We start from the raw sequence: 24620 nt of genomic DNA on the forward strand, positions 1-24620 counted from the left end.
TCACTGACCAAGTCACACAATACTCATAAAATCATTGCATTTCTGCATTCTCAGATTACAGATCAATTCCATCTCCTTGATGTATTCTTTCCATCTTCAGCTACCTAGATTCCTGAATTATGTGAGACGGTGATGGTTGAAAAAATGTTTTTCATAATTGGCCGTTGAAAAATATTCTCTAAATTATAAGGCTTAGATTTTTCATGTAAATATGTCCTGGACTCTTATAAGGAGAAAAAAATAAAAGAAAAGAAATTATATTAAGGTTGCACAGAAAGGGCTCCAGGCAGGAGTGCACAGGTGTGCATACATCCTGTGGTGGGGATCACCCATGTGGACAGAATATCTCAAATTAATTTCTGTACATGTTAGCTGTAAATTTTTTATGTGCACTTTAGATAATGCAGTGTGTAGCTAAACTATTGTATGTAATGTATTCCTGAAAAATTACCTATATACTAGCTCGGACAGATGATAAAATGTCAACCTCTCCCTTTCCTCCTCATTCTCCTACTCCTGTTTTTCTCTTAGTTATTTCTTAGATCCCCATCACCTTTTTTAACAAACACGTCAAATTTGGACTCTGATTTGCGCATATTACAGTAGGGATTGCTGTAGGAGTAAATTTCCAAAATTAATTAGAATATGTACAAACTTAAAACAAGCTTATGTTTTCATCTTCAATGGAATTCACTATTTCATCTATAGAACATCTTAATTGGCACTATATCAGAACAGTGCTAATGGTCAGTTGTAGAGTGACTTTTAATTGTAGCTTGAAAATATTGAGGAATGACCTATAAGCACTGTGATAAACTAAGATATGTGTATTATTCTCCTCACTTCTCTTGTGGTAGATATCATATCTTTTCAGTTTTTAATTGAAGAGGTCATTCAATCTCATTTTAAAATTAGAAATCCTTCATTATAAAATTGTTAGCACCCTTGGAGCCTACATTTTTTTAATTCAGTGTTTTTCTGCTTTGTATGAAAAGCAGAAAACTTGTGTTCTCTTTATAACCAAAAGGAAACTTACGTTTCAGATTTTGAGGGTTAAACTACTAAACTAGTTTCTAAATTGGTCGAGAATGGTACAGTACTCATAATTTGAGATCACTTAAATATATTTCATTTTCATCCCTTTGTCAGTTGTTGTGAAGCTTTCTCTCCACTCCTTAAATTCCAAAACAGGTCTGTTTGATTTCAAGGCAAACCTGGCTTTAAATTAATGAAGACTGGAAGACACAACAGTTGAAAAAGTAAATGTTTCTGCACATGCTGGTTAAGTGTTATATTGAAGTAAGCCTTTTTTAAAAAATGAGATGTTCGTCTTAGTTGAGTAGATTTCAGATTCTAGCATGAGGCAATTTAATTTGAATAAAGTAAGCAGTCAGTCTTGCCTGGAGCCTGTTGTATATCTGCCAATGTCTGCTCTGATCGAAGTTAATTTGCATAATATCACAGTTCTAGTTACATTGGAAAGAAATAATATTAAGGGAAACAAGACTTATCTGTTACTTCTGCATCATTAGCTACTGAACAAAATTCTGAAGCATTATTAATTTTATGTATTTGTTGATGGTTTTTTATATCAAACACTTTTTCAGCAAGTAACCGGTTAAAATAGTAATAGAAATGTAGCCGTGTTAGTCTGGTGTAGCTGAAACAAAATACAGGACTATGTAGCACTTTAAAGACTAACATCTTGTCTTTAAAGTGCTACATAGTCCTGTATTTTGTTTCAGTTAAAATAAGAATCTTATGTCCTGCAGTGGCCCAAGAGTGAGAATACAAACCTCAGGGCAGGCTATTAAGAACCAGAGCACAAACTCCAAATTGGTTGTGAGTTTTGTATTTGTTTCACCAACCAGTTTGTCAAGTGTTCATTCCTCAGGCACAACAGCCGTAGTGTGGAATCAGACAGCCCCCTTGAGTACTGTACTCTGGTCTGTCTTACTACAGAGGTAAGCCTGTTCTTCAGGCTAAGCACTGGGATCTTTTGCTTATGGCAAGTAATTCTTCCCCCACCCCCTCCCGAATCCAAGCAGCATGTAGTTCCGTGTTGGGTGATTTTAGTCCCTTCTCCTGCTCTGAGCTGCAGGCTCAGCTGATTGGGGGAATTCAAACGCATTTCTTATCTGCATTGGCAGGGGAGAGTAAACAAGTTTTTTGTCCTCTTTAATGTTCTACATTAGTCCATCTCTCATTGAAGGGCCTTCCTTAATGACAGGGAAGTATCACCTTATGTCTTCAACCAGCATTTCACACTAGGTCTCTCTCCTGTCTGGTGATTTATACAGTTGATAGAATATTTGCTGATGTCCGTTCCAACTTAGGTGTGCGTGCTCTCCACATGCATTAGTGACCGTTTTTATCCTTAACGGTACTTCTAGGGGACTGGCCCTGGGGCCCCCTGGAGAGTGCCCACATGGTGTGGTGTAAGTAACAAAGAAGGCTTCCCCACCCTCAGTTCCTTCTTACTGCTAGTAATAGTGCACAGAACACACTATTGCTTTAGCAATCTCTCCTGTTATCTGTGAACAGTTGTAAATAGTTTTTTCTGTTGTACAGTACTCTTAGTCAAGTTAGTGTCTCTAATAGGATTTAGCCTTGGGACTAGAGGTGTAAGCAACTAGTTGAGTAGTCGACAACTCTCATTCCATCCCCTTGCTGCTTCTGTATCAGAGGCAGTGGGCGGGCACGAACTGGCTTAAAAGCCAGCGCAACCCAGCACTGGCTATGCAGTGTGCCCCTTCTCTCCCTCCCCGCCCCCCATGTGTTGGTGCCTATAGGCAGGCGGGGAAGCAGAGAAGGCTGCTGCAGAGCAGCTTCTGCCTGCATTGGGCCCAGGCTCCTCAAAACGTAGAGCCACAGCAGTCCCCGACCTGGTGTGAGCCACAACTGAGCCAGTGTTGCTCAGTCCTGGCTCTCACAGGGTCCGGGACTACCCCCACTGCAACTCTGCAGTTAAAATATAGTAGGGGCCAGGCTGCCTACATGCCTGACTCCTCCTGCATTTAAATTGCAGAGCTGCAGCGGGGGTAGCTCCTGGGCCCAGCTCAAGCTGGGAAAGAGTGCCTTTCTTATAACTAGTCATGTAGTCAATTATAAACTGTATCAACTACACACTTAACCAGTTACCCGCCTCTTAACATCCTTACTTGAACACAGCATGTCCCAGTCTCTGGGGTTTAAGGACTGTTTCCAGTGCAAAAAACCTTTGCTGGTTAGTGACCCCCGTACTAGTTGCTGCTTGGGGGATATTTGTATTTGTGACAAGCGTTGCATTTGTAAGAGCTTCAAACTGTGCAAAAGAAAAATGCAGCAGATTAATAGCATTTCTGATGGAGTTGACCCTGAAGCAGGCACCAGTGTGGTCAGGGTCAGACTCTTAACAGCGACACAACTGAGGTGCAGAGTGCCCAGCTCATAATAGCATTGGAACAGTAAAGATGAACCTCCCACACACCAGCTGCCTAGAACAGTGGTTCCCAAACTTTTCAGCATCATGCCCCCTTTTTGATTTGAGCAAAAAAAAAAAAAAAAGAACTGATTGGGGCCAAAAAAAAAAAATAGCAGCACAACTTGGGGGGGGGGGGGGAGGGGGAGAGGAATGGGTTGCCTCATGCCACTCCCCCCTCCCCCCCCCCCGGAATTTCTTCACACCCCCCAGTTTGGGAACCCATGGCCTAGAAGAAGACCGTGAAAGGACTTTCCTTGTAAGAGCAAGAAAAGGGCAGGAGGTGAGCCTATATGCATAATAGGCAGCTCATTGCTTCCAAGCAGGAGTCGGGCGCCATCTTCCCAGAGATGTACCCATCATCCTGGACAGCGGTATCAGTCGACACCTGGAAATGCTGATTACCTAAGAGATTCTTAGTCTTATCCCTTCTGTTGCTGCCAACATCCAAATTGTGAGAAATCTGTCTTGTGTCTGATTCCTTTTCACCCCTTTGTGAGGTTTTACTCACCACCTCAGGGAGTGTCCTGTGAGCCGCAGCACCCTGGTCACAGGTTTGCCACTCAATTGAAGCCCCAGTGGTAAATCTCTAGGCACAACAGTATGGGCTCAAAGCATCAGTCTGTGGTGTGACAGCATGGCCTTCCTGAAGCATGTTCCTACCCACTTCCCCAGTACTGTGGACAGTGGAGTCATACCCCATCCATATAACAATTGGAAGGTCATGTATGCAGGTATTCTCAGTACTGGTCCCCAGCTTATGGTCATAGGTCTCTGACACTGCACTAATGCTCAACTTCACAGCTTTGTTCTCATTCCTATTTCCACTCCGCACTTCAGCACCAGTCAGGAAGTGTTCAGCATCACTTGCTGAACTATCCCCATAGAGCTGCCAAATGAGGCCACCGGTGTCGTGCAATGTGTCATCTCCCACCTACAGATCCCAGTCAGAGGAAAAGACTGGACACCATTGGAGAAGGACACCTGGTCAGTTTCTGCACAGTACAAGTTACCGGAGCTTGATCCCCATCTCAGGTCTCAGAGTCAGACGAAGAGTCCTTACAGATGGTTCAAGGTCCTCCCTTAGTGGCACATTTTCTCCACTGGCACTGCAAGATTTTCCTTGGCCTCAGGACCAGTGGCAGTGGACTCCATGAGGCTTGACTCAACAGTTGCAGGGCTCAAAAGTGGTCTCAATAACCTCCAGAAGGCCATTGGCTGCCATTTTCTGACCAACAGTGCCAGAAGCTCTGGTGCCATATCAGAAACTTCCTAGATCCAACTGGGAGCAGGGGAGGGGAAGAATGGCTAGACAGAGCAAGGCCCAGAGGGAGTATCACCCACAGTACCAGCATCTTCTTCATTCCTTGCCCATAGTTCGCAAAGAAGATGCTGTGGCTCACCAGTGAATGGTCTCTCATTTGGGGCTGGCAGTGGAGGCACTGGAGGGGCCAGCACACACTACCTCTTCAGTGTCCTCAACTCAGCAACCCATACCAGGATTGTACTGCCCGTGCATGAAGGGGATGCCAAGATCACTATAGCCTTTTGGCAGACTTCTCCACTACCATGCAGAGCTTTGCAATATTACATGCCTGCCAAGGGGTATGGATGCTTACTCGTTGGCAATTTCAGCTGTCAATGAGTGAAAAAGTAGGGCGAACCAGGTGCCACTTCTAAGAACAAAGAGCCTAAAAAACTAAACTGTTTTAGGAGAAAAATAATTGTCAATAAGCTTGCAGCTCAGGTTTGTCAACTGTTAGGCTCTGTTAAGCTGCTATGACTTTAATTTGTGGAAATTCATGCCTAACTTTGTTGACTCCCCAGAGGACATTAGGAAACTGTTTCACACCATCCTAGAAGAGGGACAGAGAGTTGCTAGGGTAGCTTTGCAAGCAGATTCAGATGCTGCTGAGTCAGTGGTGTAATCCATAGCCTATTCCATCACTGAAGAAATGTGTGTGGCTACAATCTTAGGGACAGCCTGTGGAGGTGCAAAATTCTCTGTAGGACCTTATATTTGATGGCCTTGCCCTGTTGGCAGAGAAAACTGATTAGCTGTTTGGGCTCAAAGACCCATATAACACACTTAACACTCGAGCTTGTATGCCTTAGGTCAACCAAAAATTGTTTTAAGTTACTGCTTGTGCCCCAGTAGTGTAGCCAGCAGAGACAGGATCCCTTCCAAAAGGAAGGGAAATCCTACAAGCACCATTAGGATCAGCAGCCTTCTGCCTTTGCACAAGCATTTTCTTCCCATCTCCAGTATAGCTCTCAGCAGACATTTTGAGGGTTTGCTCCTGGGTAACATTATAAAAAGTATCCTGGATCCTTCCCTACTTCTTTTTTCCAACCAGCTTACCATTTTCCTCCATACCTGGGCTTCTATTACCTCCAACCACTGGGTCCACAGTACTGTGATGCAGGATTTTATCCTCCATTTTGTTTCCACCCCTACGCCCTCCTCTCACTCCCCATCCCTCTTCAGGGATCCCTTTCACAAGAATCTATTGCAGAACCTGCTGCAGGAAGAGCGGGAGCTGGGGAAGCAGTCCCCCTAAGGCCTCAGGAACAAGGGATCCTATTGGGCCACCTGGCAGAATGCATATACAGCATATGCCACGTAAGGCTCCAGAAGTGACCATTTCAATGTTGGCTGGCACGAGTTTATCCCCTATTCAGGGTACACCTGAACAAGGTGTGGTCACCGTTCTACTAGATGTGCTTGCGTCAATCCAGTGGTGGACCAACCTCAGAACGGTCCTACAAGGTGTTTTTTTTAGACAGCGTCCATCCATCAGTTTTGCTGATATCGATGCCTTGGATGTAGGGTGCAACTTGGAGTGTTGCACATGCAGGGTACTTGGTCCCCAGAAGAGTTGACATTACATGTAAATGTCAAATAGTTCAGAGAAATTTGCCTGGTGTGTGAAGTGTTCCTCTTGCAACTGAAGGACCATGTGGTTTAGGTATTGACTGACACCATGGTCTCCATGTTCTTCATTAACAGAAAGGGAAAGAGTATGCTCTTCAGCCCTTTGTCAAGAGGTGCTTCATATCTGAGAGTTCTGCATATAACATATGATTCTCTGGAGGCATTTCATCTCAGCAACAAAAAAATGTTGGCAGATTGTCTCAGCAGATCCTTATCTTTCCAGGAGTGGTGACTCCACTCAGAGATGGCCCAGATACTCTTCCAGGGATGGGGAACTCCTGAAGTGGACCTGTTTGCCACAAGGCACAACATGAACTGTATGCAGTTTTGTTCCCTTCAGTATTACAACAACAAAGCTCTCTGATGCCTTCCTTCTACTCTAGTCGGGGGGCGGGAGAGGGGGGGGGCTGATGTATGTGTTCCCAAGCATTCCACTCATTAGCAGGATTCTGGCAAGAAGGAACTGAAGGTGAAGAGAGCTGGAGGTGCCCCTTATGTTGCACCATGAGGGTGCCACTTCAGGGAGCACCATAGCCAGTTCCTTACTGCTAAGGAAAAAGTTTCTGGTACCAGTACATGTGGTTCATGCACACACCTAACTTCGAATGGACATAAGTAACACATCTTAAACAACAGTTACAGAACAGATAACTTTTTTTTTATATAGAACTTGCAGATACTAGTTACCTTACAATATGAGATACAGATGCTAGAAGTGAAATTAATGCATGCAACAACTTACAAATATTCCATGGGTCTAAACACATTCTTATAACTCTTAATAGCTCTTTAAACAAGTCTAACATGTACGTGCGCTATGTATTTACAGTTAAGACATGGGGACTTTGGTGTGAACAGACAACTAATCTGTCAATGTCACACCTGAATTAATTACTCATTTTGTGCTAAGAACTAGGTCAGCACAGGATGATTGCAGGTCACATCAAGAGGGAATGTACTAGCAAGGATCAAAAAAGAAACTACTAGGTGAAACCATACTAGCTAGTCAAATATACACAGAAAAAAATCAAATGTTTTAGTTTTACTTTCAGACTATTCAATCTCTTCCACAAAAGTTTGTTCCTTATGAGTAAGGCTATGTTTTAGTCACAGGTATTTTTAGTAAGTCATGGGCAGTAAACAAAAATTAATGTTGCTTTGTCTGTGTTGCTTTGTCTTCCTTCCCTATAGATCCCTTTAATAAAACACCAATGTATTGCTTATAATTTATTGGGCACTGAGGAAAATTTCTATATAATTTAATAAAAACAGTGTTTCACTAGACATAGTCTTGAAAACCCATACAACTAGATAATATTTACAGAAAGATTCTAAAGAAAGGATATGTTGTATTCAAAGGCAAGGGCATAAGTTATCCATTAGATGTCATACTGCAGTTAGTTTAAAATTCCATAAAGTATCTATTTTAATTCTTTGTTTACAAAAAAATCTACAATAAAAGAATGAAAAGATTGCAAAATTAGTTTCTCAAGTTTTAAAATACCAGAATTAAGTTTGAGATGTTAATTCAGACCTCTTAGACATATGCAGCATGATAAAATTTTGCTCCCTCTCACATAAGATGTCTGAGAGCGAGCTATGGGTAGATCAGTAACTACAATGCATTGATCATGAGCCGGTTTGTACCTAAAGAATGCAAAGAATAATAGTCTTCTGCTGTATAAGCCAGTCCCCAGAGAGGGAAGTTGGGTAACAACATGTTCTTCAACAGTGACTTACACAACTAATTGCAGAGGAACATTGTCAGTCAGAATTCCTAGGTTCTTTTCCTGACTTCTCTGGAAGGAAGTTTTGGGTCAGGCAGCTAGACTCTCACTTTTTTCCTTTTTACTTCCAAGTAGGGTTGCCAGATGCTCTCCCAAAAAATTCCAAACACATGGGCTAAAATTTTTTGTCGAACAAAAAAGAAAAAAAAACCCACGTGTGTTGGGCATATAAAAAAAAACAAAAAACCCCGTACCGCCCAGCTTCAGCACACAATCACAGGAGGCACCACCAGGCTTCCGTCCAGTGCCCAGCTAGAAAAACAAAAAATACCGGACATTACACGTCTGGTATTTTCTGAATTTTTTTTACCAGACAGAGGGTGCAAAAATCGCAAGTGATCCACCCCCTCTTGCCCATTCCCAGCATCTGGCAAACAGAGACCAGGGTCACTTCACTGCTCGACTTTGCAGGATATTGGGGTGTCTGTCAAAGCACCCTGGGATGAAGTGGGGGATTGAGGGGGGCTCACAGGGGCAGGTTGTGAGGAGGCATGTAGAAGGGGAGCCGGGGACTCGCAAGGGCAGTTGTGGGGTTACGGGGGGGGGGGGGGAGGGCTCACAGGAGCTGCCTGCTTAAAGTGAGGACCCAGCGCCCACACATGCCATGTGTCTCTGACTTCGCATGGTGCTCTGGGTCTGTGCGTGGGGCGGGTCCCAAGCCTGGCCAAGCCAGAGCGCTCCTGGTGCAGGGGCCTGAGTGGTGGGTCTGTGTCTCTTGCCGGAGGTGGGATCCAGTGACGACGTGGGGCTGGGGCAGCCACTGGCTGCAGCTGGAGTGCAACGGGCCGAGCCCCTGGCAGGCACTCCCTCTAGTTGCTAGCAGAAGCCAGGTGGAGGGCAGAGGGAGAGGCTGAGATTCCCGGCCACTCCTCCCTCCCGGCTTCTGCACGCAACCAGAGGCTCCCAGTGCCAATCGCAGCCCCGCCTCCCAGTCGCTCCCTTGCCCTTGCCAGGCTTCTGTTCGGCGCCCAGCTAGAAATTCAGAAAATACCAGAAATTGCACATGTCTGGTGTTTTCTGAATTTTTTTTTACTGGGCAAAGAGTGCAAACGCCGAACTGTCCGGTAGAAAACCAGACACCTGGCAACCCTACTTCCAAGTAGAGTTGGAATACTACGTAAGGTTCCAGTTCTGTAAACACTTAAGACTGGGTAGAGTATTTATTACTATGACTAGTCCCCTTGAAGTTGGTTGAACTGGAACTACTCATTGTTTTCATTTTGGAAATTAGGCCCCAACATTGTATCCTGGGACTCCAGTTAAAATATTATTTGTCCTTATTTAGATAATTCACAAAACTTGAAAAATTTCAACCTGTTTCTATATAGGGAAGTTAATAGTTTAATATGGTAATTGTGTGTGCACTAAAAATATTAGCTGTTATGCACACTGTGGGCTCTGTAGTATAAAGCTTATCTTTATATTGCAAAGTTGGCAGTGAAGCCTACCCAGGAGCAGAACGAGTAGCCCTTATGGACCCATCTTCCAGGGAGGAGGCTTCACTGCCTTGCCACTGCAAAGCTGCCTCCCTGGGAGCTAGTTGAGTGTAAACAATACCTACCATTAATCAGTAAGCATCATTTTATCGGCTAAGCGGTTATTTGGCTATATTAACATCCCTAATTCTGTAATTAGTTTAAAAAGTAAATGAAACATTCCATGAATGTTTATTTTTGGAATTAAAAATTTCAAAATTCATAACACTTTTGACCAGATTTTACTTTCTGAAATAATAGTAACTCTTTAATCTTTATATGCAGTACCTTTTACTATTCTGTAAGCAGAACAAGATGGTTCACATTGAATCTTTGCCAGTCAGGGTTGTCTTTGTTTTTAAAAATCTTTTTTCTGTTAGAACTTTACCAGTCTTCTGGTATTACATTTGCATGCTTCAAGTCAGTGTTGTTGCCTATGTTGATCTAGCTATAAATGGTTAGACTATTTTAAAAGGTTATGGCAACTACTGAATTTTTCCACAGGAAGAACACATTGATCAATATGACACACTCCTTCTTTCTCATGTGCTGGGTAATGTAGGAGGGAAAGCACAGAAATTGAAACCATGGCTTCCACATAGATCAGAATGAAGTATTGCCCTAACGTTGGCCCACGGTTCTGTTTGTTTAATGTGTCTGGAGGGCTGCAATTGAAATAGAGGAGTATATTTGGTTGTGATAAAATGTGGATTATTTAATCTCAATTAATCTTTTTGTAAGCAGGCTTGTGTACTCAATCAAATTATGCATTGTTCAGTTCGTTTGTGCCACTCAGGTAATCCTTATTTTTTTATTCAGCCTGTTAGAACATGTTGATAAAAATGAAGTATCTCATTCTCTGGCGAAGATAGAGATCTATCCTGCCTGTAGGTTTTGTGTAACAGATGGATCACAGTGTAATTCTACTTTTTTTTCCCTTCCCTACATTGCAACTGGAGGGTCAATTAGAGCTCATTCAGCCAGAGCAATGGCAACTAATGGTAGTCACCCTCGGGTCAGCTCTGCTTTTTGAGATTTGTAATACAGACACTAAGAGTTGATTGCATATTTTGTGCAACATTACACTTCCTATATATTTCATAACCTAGTTATTTTATACTGGTACCTTTGTAGATTTATTTTCCTACATGAGTAGTATAACTGTCCATTTTTTATTCTAGACTCTTAATATAAGTATACGATATATTACTTGTTTACATTTCTAAAAGATACACGTGAAATCTGCTAATTGTGAACATAGCCAGTTTGTGATCATGTATTCCTACATCTGTTAATCATGTTCTTTCTTCCCTATTCCCGGGATAGTTTGTTTTCCCTTTGGTTGCCATTCATCCTAAACTAGCTTTTCAGAGAAGAGAGACAATCCAGCTATGCATGATTTTTGTCTTTTGGCAGTTATTGTAATGCAAATAATTTTAATTCTGTAGGTGATTAGTAGTCTGCTAGAGCTAGTATATTGCAATAGTTCCTTTACTTAGAGAGCTAGTTGGTCTTTTGGCAGTTAAAATATTGCCTTATGCTTAGATGATTTTGTCTTTTATTTTAGATCTGAGGTGATAAATTAATAAGAACACCTTAGCAAGAAACTGAAATTCTAAAGGAAGCAAAAATGAAATAAGCCATTTATTAAATCTACATGTAAGGAAATTCTCCTTAATTATAGAACTCATACCATCAAACTTCCCATAGTCTGCTCCTTTTTCTTCATTACTTTCTGGAGGTCAGGTGAATGCCTCACACCATAGATAAGTAGGCTTGATAGAGTTCTAATTTTATATCATTTTGATGGATAGTTTTAGTATTTTAAGCATTTTTTTCAATTTTTATCTCCTTAATTTCTCACAATTGTGAAGGTTTATGGAGAGAACAGATAATGGGGTGGGATCAAACACTGACAGCAGACGTTGAGATTTTTAGAAGCTAAAAGTGACAGTTTTAACATCACATCAAATATGCAAAGTAAATAGTCATATATCTAAGTTCTCAAGCAGCATTTTTCTTTGTCTATAAATTTTGATTATCTATGGCAATACTTTTTTTTCTTCGGCTTGAGTGAAATGAAACTGATATTTACCAATAAAAATCTACAGCCACCTATGCAGTTTGGGCCTGTGTAGCCGTGGAGAAGATGCACATTTTTACAGATGAAAAACTTGGTTATCTCACTTGATCCTAATGTAATTATCTTATATTCTCCGTCTCTTTCATGGGATGCAGTGAAAGATGGAAATAAAGAAAAATGAGCATTTGAGATTTGTGGTTTTCCATGTTAGGGTATGTGAGCTCCAGGTCTCTCCTTTTATGGAACAGCTTGGTTTCTTTCCCACAGATTGATAATTCCTTCTGTAGGTTTCAATATGATTGATCTTTTCTGTTTTTATTTAATGTACTTATTGAGTTAAAAGTATTTCTGAAACAAGATTACTAAGTTTGCTTGTGATTCTGGATCATTGCAGTACATTGTACACATACAAAACTGTTGGAGCTAGTCATATGATTACCATGTTAACTTATTTTATTTCTTATTGATCGATTATATTTTGCAGACTTCCTGAAGAGACCATTGGAAAACTATGTGAAAAAGTTAAAAGTACCAGTTTATGTCATTCGAATGGAGCAACGTTCTGGATTGATTAGAGCAAGGTTGAAGGGGGCGGCTGCTTCTAAAGGACAGGTCATCACCTTCTTAGATGCTCATTGTGAATGTACAGTAGGGTGGCTTGAACCTCTGTTGGCACGGATCAAAGTTGACAGGTAGTTAGTGATTTTTTTAGTGATCTGCTTTCTAAAAGTTAATAAGGAACATTTTTACTGCAGGCTTAACTTGGTTTATCGGCTTTAGCTGAACATATTACTAAACTAATTTGAAGTAGTGGATTAATTAGGTAATATCACAGAATTTTACTAATGTGTGATTAAAATTAGTGTTCATATCAAATGCTAATACCAGGGAACTTTTTGCAAAACTCACTGTTTCAATTTAAAGTTACAATGAAATATTTTGTTTGTATATGTCCCTGACTCAGCCTTAGTCTACAACTTACGTCAGAGGGACAGTGTCACTGTGGGGTTTTGAAAATCTATGCATCTAAGCGATGCAGTTACTGGCCCAGCTCTCTGTGCTGTCAATGGGATGGCTTCTTCCGTTAACACAGCTTCTGCCTCTCATGCAGATAGCTTAAGTATGCTGATGAAAGACTGTATTGGAAAGTCCCATCAGTGTAAGTAGTGTCTGCAGTAAGCAATATAATATCACAGTTGCACCAGTGCAGCACTATAAATGTAGACAAGCCTCAAGTTAAATACTAATATCCATTCCACTAAAATATAATAAAAATGAGAACAGTGTACTGGAGCTCCTTCACCTGCAGCCTGGACCACTTCCTCACCTATTTGAAATTAGTATTAAGTCATGTTTTTCCTTGTGTGGTTGTTGTTGGATAAATTGTGGTTCAGGTGCAACTGAAACACATCTTTAAATTAAATTCATGGAGATTGCCTATCTCCTAGAACTGGAAGGGACCTTGAAAGGTCATCAAGTCCAGTCCCCTGCTTTCACAGCAGGACCAAGTACCATCCCTGACAGATTTTGCCCCAGATCCCTAAATGGCCTTCTCAAGGATTGAACTCACAACCCTGGGTTTAGCTGGCCAATACTCAAACCACTGAGCTATCCCTCCTTTGAATCATATCTTGCTATGTGACTTTCCGTGAAAGGGGATGTGGCCACAAAGAGTTATCAAAAAGCATCTCCAAGAGTATTAATCTAATTACTGCCTCAGAATTCACCCTCCTAAAGATCAGGATGAGGGACAAGCAGGTTCTTCCTGTTGAAGATCTCTACATGGCATTGGTATATATGTGTTAACCAGAGTAACTTCATTATATCCATTTGTTGTTGATGTCTAAGTATTCCTTCAGAGCAAAGACCAAATATTTACTTAAAAACATGTAAGATGTATTGAGCATTCATCTAGGAAGGGAAAATTCTTATAATCTAGGGTGGCTGTATGGCTGTATTGGAAAGTCCTCATCACTTTATCACAGTTTTAGTATGTGCAAGATGAGGATAATTACTACTACTTCTTGATTACTCCAGGAGTGTTTTGAGGAATTTAGTTAATATTGGCATGCTTCTTTGAATACATAAAACATTATTAGCAGTAAGTACAAATTGATAAATTAAACCAGGTGTGGGGAATCTAAGGCACATGGCTTGCCTGGATCTGGTTCCGGAGGCTTGGGGCTCCCAACTGCAGCTTCCCCTGTGGGGCTGCACCAGCTCCCTGCTGTTGGGGGCTGGGGAGGAGCCCTGGAGCCTTGCTGGCTCGAGTCAGGCAAGCCAGGGCTGGATCCAATCCATGGGTTGTGCCTGACGGGGAGGAAGCAGCTCCATGTGCTGCCACTCCCCCTTCCTCCTCCCGCCACTCCAGTGGGCTGTAATCATGGCCAATAGATGCCTGGCAGCAACTGGGCACAATGAGCCATGTGCATCCCTGGAGCACCCCACCGCCCCCCACACACACATACATTACCCAGACATTGCACCCCACCTCGCTCCTGCACTCCCTCCTGCCCAGACCCCCAATCTCCAGCCTGCACCCCCCACTTCGCTCCTGCACCCTCCCGCCTGGCCAGCCCTCCCATTACCACCCTGCTCTGGCACCCTCTCACCTCCCAGCCCACTCCTGCACTCTCCCTCCCATACACTGAACCCACTCATTTTTTGCCTCACCCCAAAAGCATGGGGAGTCCCACAAACTCTAGTCTGTGCCTTTCTAGGCTCAGGTATGCAAGGGGAATGTGGGGAGTGTCTGTCTTGGGGTGGGGCATATCAGTGAGTGAGTTTTTGATGAGGCTTTTTGTTTTTGTTTTTTTGCTTCTCATTTCTGTGCAGCCCCTGACTGATATTTTTTTTGTCAGTGACCTCTTATCCAAAAACATTCCCTGCCTCTGAATGAAAAAGTAACTAGTTACTAGGACTAGATGGCATTCACCCAAGAGCTCTGAAAACACATGTCAAATTGCGGTGCTAACTGTTGATTGTAACCTATCCTTTTAATCATCTTGTGTACCAAATGATTGAAGGATGGCTAATATTATGCCATTTTTTTAAAAAGGGCTCTAGCAGTGACCCTGGCAATTATAGACCAGGAAGTCTAACTTTAGTAGTGGGCAAATTGGTTGAAATGATAGAAACAGAATTGTCAGACACCTAGATGAACATAATTTGTTGGGGGGGAAGTCAACATGGTTTCTATGAAGGGAAATCATGCCTTACTAATCTACTAGATTCTTTGAGGGGGGTCAACAAGTATGTGGACGAAGTGGGCCCAGTGGATATAGTGTCCTTAGATTTCCAGAAAATCTTTGACAAGGGTCCCTCATCAAAAGCTCTTAAGCAAAGTAAACTGCCAAGGGATAAGAGGGAAGATCCACTTATGGATTGTTAAATAGGAAACAAAGGACAGCAATAAATGGTGAGTTTTCAGACTGGAGAGAGGTAACTAGTAGTGCCACACAGGGGTCTTTTCAACATATTCATAAATTATCTGGAGAAAGGGGTAAATCAGTGAAATTGCAAAACTTGCAGATATAAAACTCAAGATAGTTAGGTCCAAAGCAGACTATGAAGAACTTCAAAAGGATCTACGTTACTGGGCAACAAAATAGCAGATGAATTTTAATGTTGATAAATTCAAAGTCGTGCATATTGGAAAACATAATCCCATACATTCAAAATGATGAAGATTAAATAGCTATTGCCACTCGAGACAGAGAGCTCTGAGTCATTCTGGGTAGTTCACTGCAAACATCCACTTAATGTGCAGCAGCAATCAAAAAAAGCAAATAGAAAGTTAGGAATCATTTATAAAAAAGGTTAGAGTGAGACAGACTATCTTGCTGTTTTGATATACATTCATGGTATGGCCACAGCTTGAATACTGCGTGCAGATGTAGTCCTGTCATCTCAAATGATATCTTGGCATTGGAAAACATTCAGAAAAGGGCAACAGAAATTATTAGGGGGGGTGGAACGGCTGCCATATGGGGACAGTGATTAATATTAGGACTTTTCAGCTTAGAAAAAAAGATAAAGGGGGAGTCTATAAAATCATGACTGCTGTGGAGAAAGTAAACAAGGAAAAGTTATCTACTTGTTTCCATAACACAAGAACAAAGGGTTGTCAAATGAAATTAATAGATAGCACATTTAAAACAAAAGGAAACATTTCTTCATACAACACTGTGGAACTTCTTTGACAGAGGATGTTGTAGAGGCCAAGTCTATAACAGGGTTAAAAAAAAGTTAGATCAATTCCTGGAGGATACGTCCATCAATGGCTATTAGCCAGGACGGGCAGGAATGGTGTCCCTAGCCTTTGTCAGAAGCTGGGAATTCATGACAGGAAATGGGTCACTTGATTACCTGTTCAGTTCATTCCCTCTGTGGCACTTGGTATTGGCAACTGTCAGATGACCAGATACGAGGTTAGATGGACCTTTGGTCTGACCTAGTATGGCTGTTCATATGTACACAAGTAATATTGATAAAAATTAAGCCATTACTAAAATCAGGACAAACATGCACTCTCCCTGGTCAGCAAATACCGTTACAAATGGAATGGTAAAAACTCTTAATTAAATTCTCATTCCTCTTGTCCACTGAAAAAGGCTTCATGTGTACTAGTACTTCGAAGGGTTGCTAGCTATGTATAGTAGGTAAGACACAAAAGATACAGCTGTTGGTCTTTTGTACTAATAGATTTTGGCACTTCTTTCTTTTTGTGTCTCTAGGAGAACAGTAGTGTGTCCTATCATTGATGTAATCAGTGATGACACCTTTGAATATATGGCAGGTTCTGATATGACCTATGGTGGATTCAACTGGAAGTTGAATTTCCGCTGGTATCCTGTTCCTCAGAGAGAAATGGACCGAAGGAAAGGTGATCGGACGCTTCCTGTCAGGTAAGGAGAATTGATTATATTAAATTATCAGATATCTAAAATTATTCATTATTTTTGGTCTCCTTTCCATATTAGTTTTTATATTCAGTAAAACCTCAGAGTTATGAACACTTGGGAGAATGGAGTTTAACTGAACAAAACACAGCTCCAGCAGTTCTCACTCCAGGTCAGGTTCCAAAGTCAGCCAAGCAGCTTCTTTCCCTGAGCCAGGCAAGCTTGTGTCCCAACCTGGATGATGAAAATAGTATGCCCCTCTCCACATGGAGGGAGGAGAGATGAAAACAACACCCACGACTTACAGGAAAGCAGTGCAGGTCCCAGTATTGCTTCTGTTCCAGATGCCTTGTGCTGGCAGTGGGGGCTTGCAGCTTTGCCAGCAAATCTCAGCATCTCCACTTCCTAGCTGTAGGTGGGTGCCCTACATGTAGGGATAGAAGTGGGGACAGGCAGCTCAGATGTGCCTGTGAAATGCAACACAGTCACAGTACAGCATTTGCCTTTTTTTGGTCTCTGCTGCTGATTGTCTACTTCTGGTTCCTATGGTATCTAGTTGACTGGTCAGCCCATAACTTTGGTGTTCATGTCTTTGCAGTTCTACTATACCAAGAACTAGTGAGGAATGATATAACAGTTGGCATGTTTTGAGAAATAATACGAAGGCTGTATTGTGATGAGATTCCCTGCTAAATATGTTTTTAGATTAAATTTATGGTGAAGAGAAAAAAATTCAGATTCCTTAATTTTATTGTAACACGTAATTAACTATCAATTTGATTACTGGGGAGCTTAAATGAAGGCATCAAGTTCCCATATACTTGACAAACAAAATTACCCTTTTTCTTACCTGTTTTTTAGTCCAGGAGAGGAAATGTTTGAGATTCAGTGATGTGACAGTTACATGTTGATTTTATTTGCAATGCAATCTCTTTATTTAGGCCAAGGGAGGGTGATTGATTATACTGCTTTAATTTAAACTTAAGTAAACTTAGGTCCTCTAATTCTCATCCTCTTGCCTGTATATTTACCTATTGAGTATCTACTTGTACTTTTACAACTAGTGGTTTCATTTTAAATTAAAATGTCAGCTATTACTAACGATAGCTATGTGGAGGTAGCTGTTATCTTCTGTTCCATCAGATTCAGAAACTCATGCCTTTCCAGGGCTTGATATTTTAGATTGGTTCACAACACTTATATAGATGTCTGTCTAGCTGTTTTGCATACAGTTGTTGTCAGAGTTTATTGAACTCACGTTTAATTGCAGGTGCACAGTCATTTCTTAAAAACTGAATTCAAACCATTTCTGAATAAGTGAAATTGCTGATAAGTCTTATATGTGCTAAAAGCATATTGTCAAATTTAATGTAGTCAAAGTACCCAACATGCATATGTGATAAAATTACTGATTTTGTCATTAAAAAGCTAAGTAAATAATTTAAGTTTAGAAGATTTTGCAAATCATTAGCAAGTAATTAGCACCATTTTGAGTAGCTGAAAGGGGAATGCAATGGAGCTGTATGTAATGGAGCTGTATGTATCCCTGATTATAGTGTTCGTTTCTCTGAACACTGATATTGAAAGTAAGCATTGGCAACAGTACTTGGACCATGATGATTTCTTGTTGAGGAATGGTATACAGAAAATTGTTTTTTTTCTTTCGGGGAAATTGGTGCCTTTCGTAAGATATCAGCCTTAGAGAGAGAGAATTTCTATCTGTCCCATGAGTATTAGCAGCTTTCCACCCACTTTTTCTGTCCTGACCTATAGAGAATAGCTTTAGGGAGGAACAATTGATGTAAACTCTGTGACTGATAAGTTCCTGCTGCTGAAACTCACCAACATAGTGCTAATTCAGATGTCAGGTGAACGCTTATTGACTAGGAACTAGAGTAAAGATGCTGACTAAACTTCAGGCTATTATGCCAATAGTTAGCAACAACGTTCAGTAGTTGCAGAGAGGTGCCTGAACAGTTGGTGTGGAAGTGAGAGACTTTTCACGTAGGCCATCTTCTACTCCTCTAGAAAACGGTTTAGTTACTGTACTTTAAGATACAGGTGTGAAAGGACAGGAAAACAAAAGATTCTCCTTTGAGAGATGTCCCTGTGGGTGATCCATTCCGGGTCAAGGTGCATCCTAGCGCTTCTGATTAGAGATTTTGCTAGCAGTACCACTGCTCCTCCCTCCAACCAAGCGTACGCTTTGCCTAGCTTACAAGCTGTCAATGTATAAATAGCATACACACAGTCTGGGTTCCTCAGTTCCTACTCTGCAGTCACAGAGATGTAGTACAGCAGTCACGACGCCCACCTCAGCAACATAGTTTTTTAGTTTATACATAGTTAACTTAGTTTCATTTAACAGTCTTTTTTCTTCTTCCTGTTTTAAAAACAAAATAAAACCCTATGTTTCAACATGATGAGCTCTCCCAGTTTCCAGAGTTGTTCCAGAGGCTATCAAAGGCTGAAGCGGAGTAGCAGGATCAAAGGGAAGCACCACTCCCACTGTTTGAATATGTTGCTGTGAGCCTGAGGCTGGCACTGGTTCCACTGAAGCAGCCACGTGTGTGTGTGTTGAGAGGCAATCAAATAAAAGCCCTTTGCCTTGACACCTTTTGATGCAGTTGCTGGCACACCGTCGGTGCCTATAGAGTCAAAAGTGCTCAGCTGTGGAGTGGCTGACACTGAAGAAATTGAAAGTCTGTGCTGCTTAGCTCTCCCTGGGGAAATGGAGGAAGCAGGTCTTTTTCTGGACTTGGAGATCTTTTTGTTGAGTCTCTGAAAGGTTTTATTTTCCGATACCATTCTGACGGAGATGACTTTAAGTCCTTCCAGGGCTTTTTCAAGAGGGTAGTGGCTTTTTTGATAATTCCTTGTCCAATCTCCCTGAAATGCAACAGAAGCTTATGGACATCCTTCAGGTATCCTCTTCAGCTCAAATAGCTTTGCCAGTTACCATTTGGCAGATGCCCATTACAGTTCTCCTATCCTGTAAATGATCAGACAAAAAATATGTCCCAGCCATAGAGGCTGGATTTCTTTTCACTCACCCCACTCCTGACTCTCTCATCGAGGAGGTGGTAAACCAGAAGAGCAAACAGTAGTCTAGGTCTATCCCTTATGACAAGGACTGGAAAAAGCTTGACTTCTTTGGATGGAAAGCCTGTTCCTCCACCAGTTTTGCAATTTGCTTCACGAATTACTCTGCACTACTCAAAAAAATTCTCACACAACCTCTTCACAATGATGTCATCCTTTGTTGACCATCTCCCTGAGGACAAGAAGGCCTACAGATCCAACATCTACAATCCCTGGGATTGTGAGGTTTTTTTAAAACCTGCTGAGCTACACTTCATCTTCAAGTTTGACACAATCAACTCAGGATTAAACAAAGACTGTGAATGGCTAGCTAACTACAAAAGCATCTTCTCCTCTCTTGGAATTCACACCTCCAGATCAGCTACTAGAAGTGGGCCTCATCCTCCCTGATTGGATCCACCTCGTCATTTGCAGCCTGACTCTGGCCTGCATATTTATACCTGCCTCTGGAAATTTCCACTACATGCATCTGACGAAGTGGGTCTTTGCCCACGAAAGCTTATGCTCCAACACTTTGGTTAGTCTATAAGGTACCACAGGATTCCTCGCCGCTTTTGCAGATTCAGACTAACATGGCTACCCCTCTGATACTTAACATCTCTGAAAGCTCCCTTATCACCAAGATAGTCCTTGAGGCGTCTCTAGAGCTAGCCAGGACTGCACAAATCCATTGTGAGATCAGTGGTGATGTGCAGAGCATCCTGACTCCATCTATCCAGATTTCTGAGAGGGTTTCAGGCCACTGTGAAACCTTTTGAGGGCCAAAAACTGTTTGCAGAGGCCACAGCCACGTCCCTACATACCCTTAAGGATTCCTGAGCCACCTTAAGATTGTCAGTATCTATGTCCCTGGCAACAAGAAAAAAATGGGGGAAATTTTATAACCCAAAGGTCTAGGCTGCATCTTACTCTGAACCTCTGCCCATTTTATGTACTACATCGCAAGCAGAGGCAAACCTGATTAAAGTAGACACCAGACCAGTCTTCTACATCTCAGCCTTACAGTTCTCATCAATCATTTTGAAAATTTGGGCCTCTTCATTCACCAACTCCAACCTACGGGTTCTCAACTTCAAGGCCTAGCTATTCCATGGGTGGACTAGTTAGATACTGACTACTCAGAGGAGGTAAAAGGCATTCTCATGAATAGTCATCAGCCAAGCACAAGCAAAAGGTATACTCACAAAAGGCTAAGATTCTGTTTCTGGTGTGTGGCTAATCTGTCTCCTCACTCCATTCCCTTAGATCATGGATTATATCTGAAGCCTTTTTACAAAAAATCAGGCTTTTCCAACAGTTCCATAAAAGTGCATTTAGTCACCACAATCACTCATTCTATCACAAGGTGGATTTCACCTCTGTCTTTGTTCACTCTGCATCCAAACATTTTCTCAAAAGTCTACTGAATGTCTCCTCACCCCTGAAAGACCAATGTGGGATCTTAATTTCATGCTCCATGTTCTTCTGGGGAAAGCATGTTCCCTGCTGCACTTGTCTATGAAGGTTGTCATCTTTGCCATCAGATTGGCATGGCAGGTGCGGGGGGAGGTTTTAGGAGCTCTAATGTCACATCTATCTTATCCATATTTCATAAAAACAAAAGTAATATTACCCCCTGTGATGGGGTTGCGTGTATCATTTCTGTATTTGAAGTTACAAATTTGAAGTGCGAACCTGTTTTACTAATCTAAACAGGGCCCTTAAGGGTATATGTTGAACCTTTAGCCTGGCACCCTCGGGACCTCACCAGTGCTGAACCCGAGAATTTGCTGACCCACAGGAAATCAGTATTGGCTAGCAGTATTACCAATGCATCCACTGCTTACTGGGCTCTTAGAAGACATTTAGGGGTAAATTAGTACAGAACACTGAGCCAGGACTTGTGGCTATAAAGAAATGTTATGGGACTGTGGGGAAATTTGGCTACGCATATATAAGTAGACATCCGGCTAACTAAAATCATTCCAGACCATGGATGGTGCCCGACTAGAGAGGCTCAAACTGTATTTCAGAAACTTGATGGGTCATGGATAAGGACAATGATCTGTAATTGGGTTTGTTTTTCCTATGAACTAGTGAGGTGGCTGGGGGAGGGGCTCAATCACCACAAGGACACGCGTTTGTCACCTGATGCTGGGACCTATCTTCCAAATACTTTTCCTCTGAAATTATGGAAAAGTCCAAACCAAACAGAAAAGATTCCAACCTTTGTCAGAACCTCTATATAAAGGTGGGAAGCCAAACAATAAGGACAGCTGCCAGACCTGAAGTCATCCCTGCCTATCACCCAAGATGACTACTAGAAATACCTTAGACTGAACAGAGAAAAGGACTAAGCCCAAACTGGGAGACTTTCTAGTTTGTGAAAGATGATTAGAACTGCTGTTAGAGTAAGATATTGCAGTAACAAGTTTCTTTTTGTTCTAGGTTTTACTGGCATGTTTCATTGTATTGGTTTGGTAACTTTGCTTTGTGTGCTATTACTTACAACCACTTAACAAAATCACTTTTGTTTATTAATAAAACCAGTGTAAATAATTACCTGATGGGGGTAGCTGTGCATATCTCTCTCTATTTAAAAAAAAGTCAAATAATATGAGCTTGTGCTTTATAAAACTTTATATAGAGTAAAATGGATTTATCTGGGTTTATGGTTCCATTGGGGCTGTGCACCTGAATTCTGTGGCAAGTTCCTTTGACTGAGCCTTCCTAGAGCTGAACTCATTTTAGTGTATTATCCTGCAAAGGACTCTACTTATGTATCAGTGCTGGAGGAAGAGTCTGATTCAGCAGGACAGAGTGGTGGGGCACCCCAAAATATAGATAGGCAGGCTTAGTGGTATTTCAGCACTTCAGGTAACAGTATCAAGGGGATCTCTGTGACCAAACCAGTCACACAGCCCCACCCCAAATTCATATCTAAATTAGCCTCCCCATTTCATTTGAATCAACCCATATACTTACTGTGTTTTTCCCCAGACCTACACACTGATGCCATCAAGGCCTATCTTCACACTCACAACAAACATAGAGTTCTCTACTACCAAGACAAAACAATATTTAGGAAGTCCCCATGTCCTTTTCTGTCTACTACTGAGCAATCAAAGGGTAAGGACATCTCTAAACAAAGATGACAGAAATGGAATTCTGGCTGTATTCACCTCTGCTGCCAAGTGAACAATATTCTTGCTCCATCAAGAATTAGGGCTTATTACACCAGAGCACTCTTGACCTCAGTAGCATGCCCCTAGTTGATGGTTTGCAAAGAAGGTTCCCTCTACTGGCAGTTTGCATGTTCGGTGCTTTCCACAGGTTCCAAAACCCCTCCCTCTATTGAGGGGCATTGTTCGACAGCCACTTAAAATGGATCCACCCACAGGGAGACTCCTCAGAAAATAAAAGGTTACTTTACAAAATCACTGATATTCTTTGACATGGTTGTCTCTGTGGGTTCTCCACTCTCCCCTCCCTCACCACTTCCTCTGCTTTGGAATTCACACTGATACACTCAAGCAGAGAAGGAATTGGGGGTGGATTGGCTGTGCATGTGCGGTAGCCCCTTTAAACTAAGTTAAAAATGCAAAGATACTTAAATGGTATGGAAAGGATTTGGTGTATAGATTTCTCTCTGTGTGCATCCAAAATGTCCAATATTTTGCCTTTAAAGTGATTTAACATACTTGTCATCTTTCAGGACACCCACAATGGCAGGAGGCCTTTTTTCAATAGACAGGGATTACTTTCAAGAAATTGGAACATATGATGCTGGAATGGATATTTGGGGAGGAGAAAATCTAGAAATTTCCTTCAGGGTAAGCAGAAATTCCTTTTTAGTTCAATGTTTTGCTTTGTAATTTAAACAGTTTAAATTGTATAAATGGTAACCTGTTGCAGTCCTTATACCTTTGAAATCCAAGCACAGATACCCAGGACCAACCTGCCTGGGGCAGAGGAGGGTGGCAAAGAGGGCAATTGCACCTGGGTTCTGGTTATTGAAAATGGCCTAAGGTTCCAGCCTCCGCTACCATGCCGACGGCAGCTGGAGCACTACTGTGATGCACTCGGGGCGGCTGTGAGGGCTGCCTGGGGGAGGAGGGGAGAGCATGGAAAGCTGGGTGCCTTAGCCCCACTCCTTCTGCCCACCCCTTCCGGGAGGGTGGAGCTGTCTCCCCCCTTGCCCAGGGGCCCGGTGAAGCTGTTGGCCCTGCTGCAGATGACATCTTATGTAACTTCTTGAGAGGACTGTTGAAAATGATGCATTTTCAGTAAAGGAAAATGCCCATTTATGTCAGTGATGGGCAACCTAGGTTGTGAGTGGGCCACATAAGTGGCCCTCCACCTCACTGGGCTGGAAGATTGTCATAACCAAGACAATCTCCTGGGATAAGGTAGTTTTACTAACTGGGCTTGCATACCCAGAGTTTATGGGATGGGCCGGCTAAACCATAGCAGTAAACCATAGCCCATGGCTCTTACAGTCAATGTGTTCAATCAGCAAGCACCTTACTTTGTGTACCCTTGCTTTACATGCATATTGCTTTAGTAATACCAGGAAAAGGAAAACTACATGGATGGAAACTAGAGGATTCTGTCAAAAGTGTGCATGGGCAGTGGTAAACCAAATGACTTGCCGGCTGCATAAGCAACCCTGGTGGGCTGCAGGTTGCCCCACTACTGCATTATGCAGTCTATTAATCAATTAAGCTTTGCCTGTTCAGAAGCTCTGTTAGAATAGCATATTGGAGAGATGAGATATTAGCTAAACTGATATTAGTGGCTCAACCTTCCAATAAAAGCTAGTATTTCCTCTGTCGTTTACAGCTTGGTTGTTGCATCCTTTTATAGATATGTGATCTACCTAATGTTGTCCCTATTTC

At 42.0% G+C, this 24620-nt stretch overlaps 1 protein-coding gene across 4 annotated transcripts in view; it reads left to right on the forward strand.

Moving 5' to 3' along the window:
- The window catches only part of GALNT1 (polypeptide N-acetylgalactosaminyltransferase 1), a 147360-nt gene that overhangs the window by 100664 nt on the left and 22076 nt on the right, over window positions 1-24620 (forward strand). For all 4 annotated transcript variants that reach the window (XM_075921643.1, XM_075921642.1, XM_075921644.1 and 1 more), the window contains 3 exons: window positions 12225-12432; window positions 16477-16647; window positions 23438-23555. In XM_075921643.1, coding sequence (XP_075777758.1) covers window positions 12225-12432; window positions 16477-16647; window positions 23438-23555 — 497 coding nt within the window. The remainder of the gene's footprint in view (window positions 1-12224; window positions 12433-16476; window positions 16648-23437; window positions 23556-24620) is intronic.

The sequence above is a fragment of the Pelodiscus sinensis genome, chromosome 2 (genome assembly GCF_049634645.1).
Source record: "Pelodiscus sinensis isolate JC-2024 chromosome 2, ASM4963464v1, whole genome shotgun sequence".
Lineage (NCBI taxonomy): Eukaryota > Metazoa > Chordata > Testudines > Trionychidae > Pelodiscus > Pelodiscus sinensis.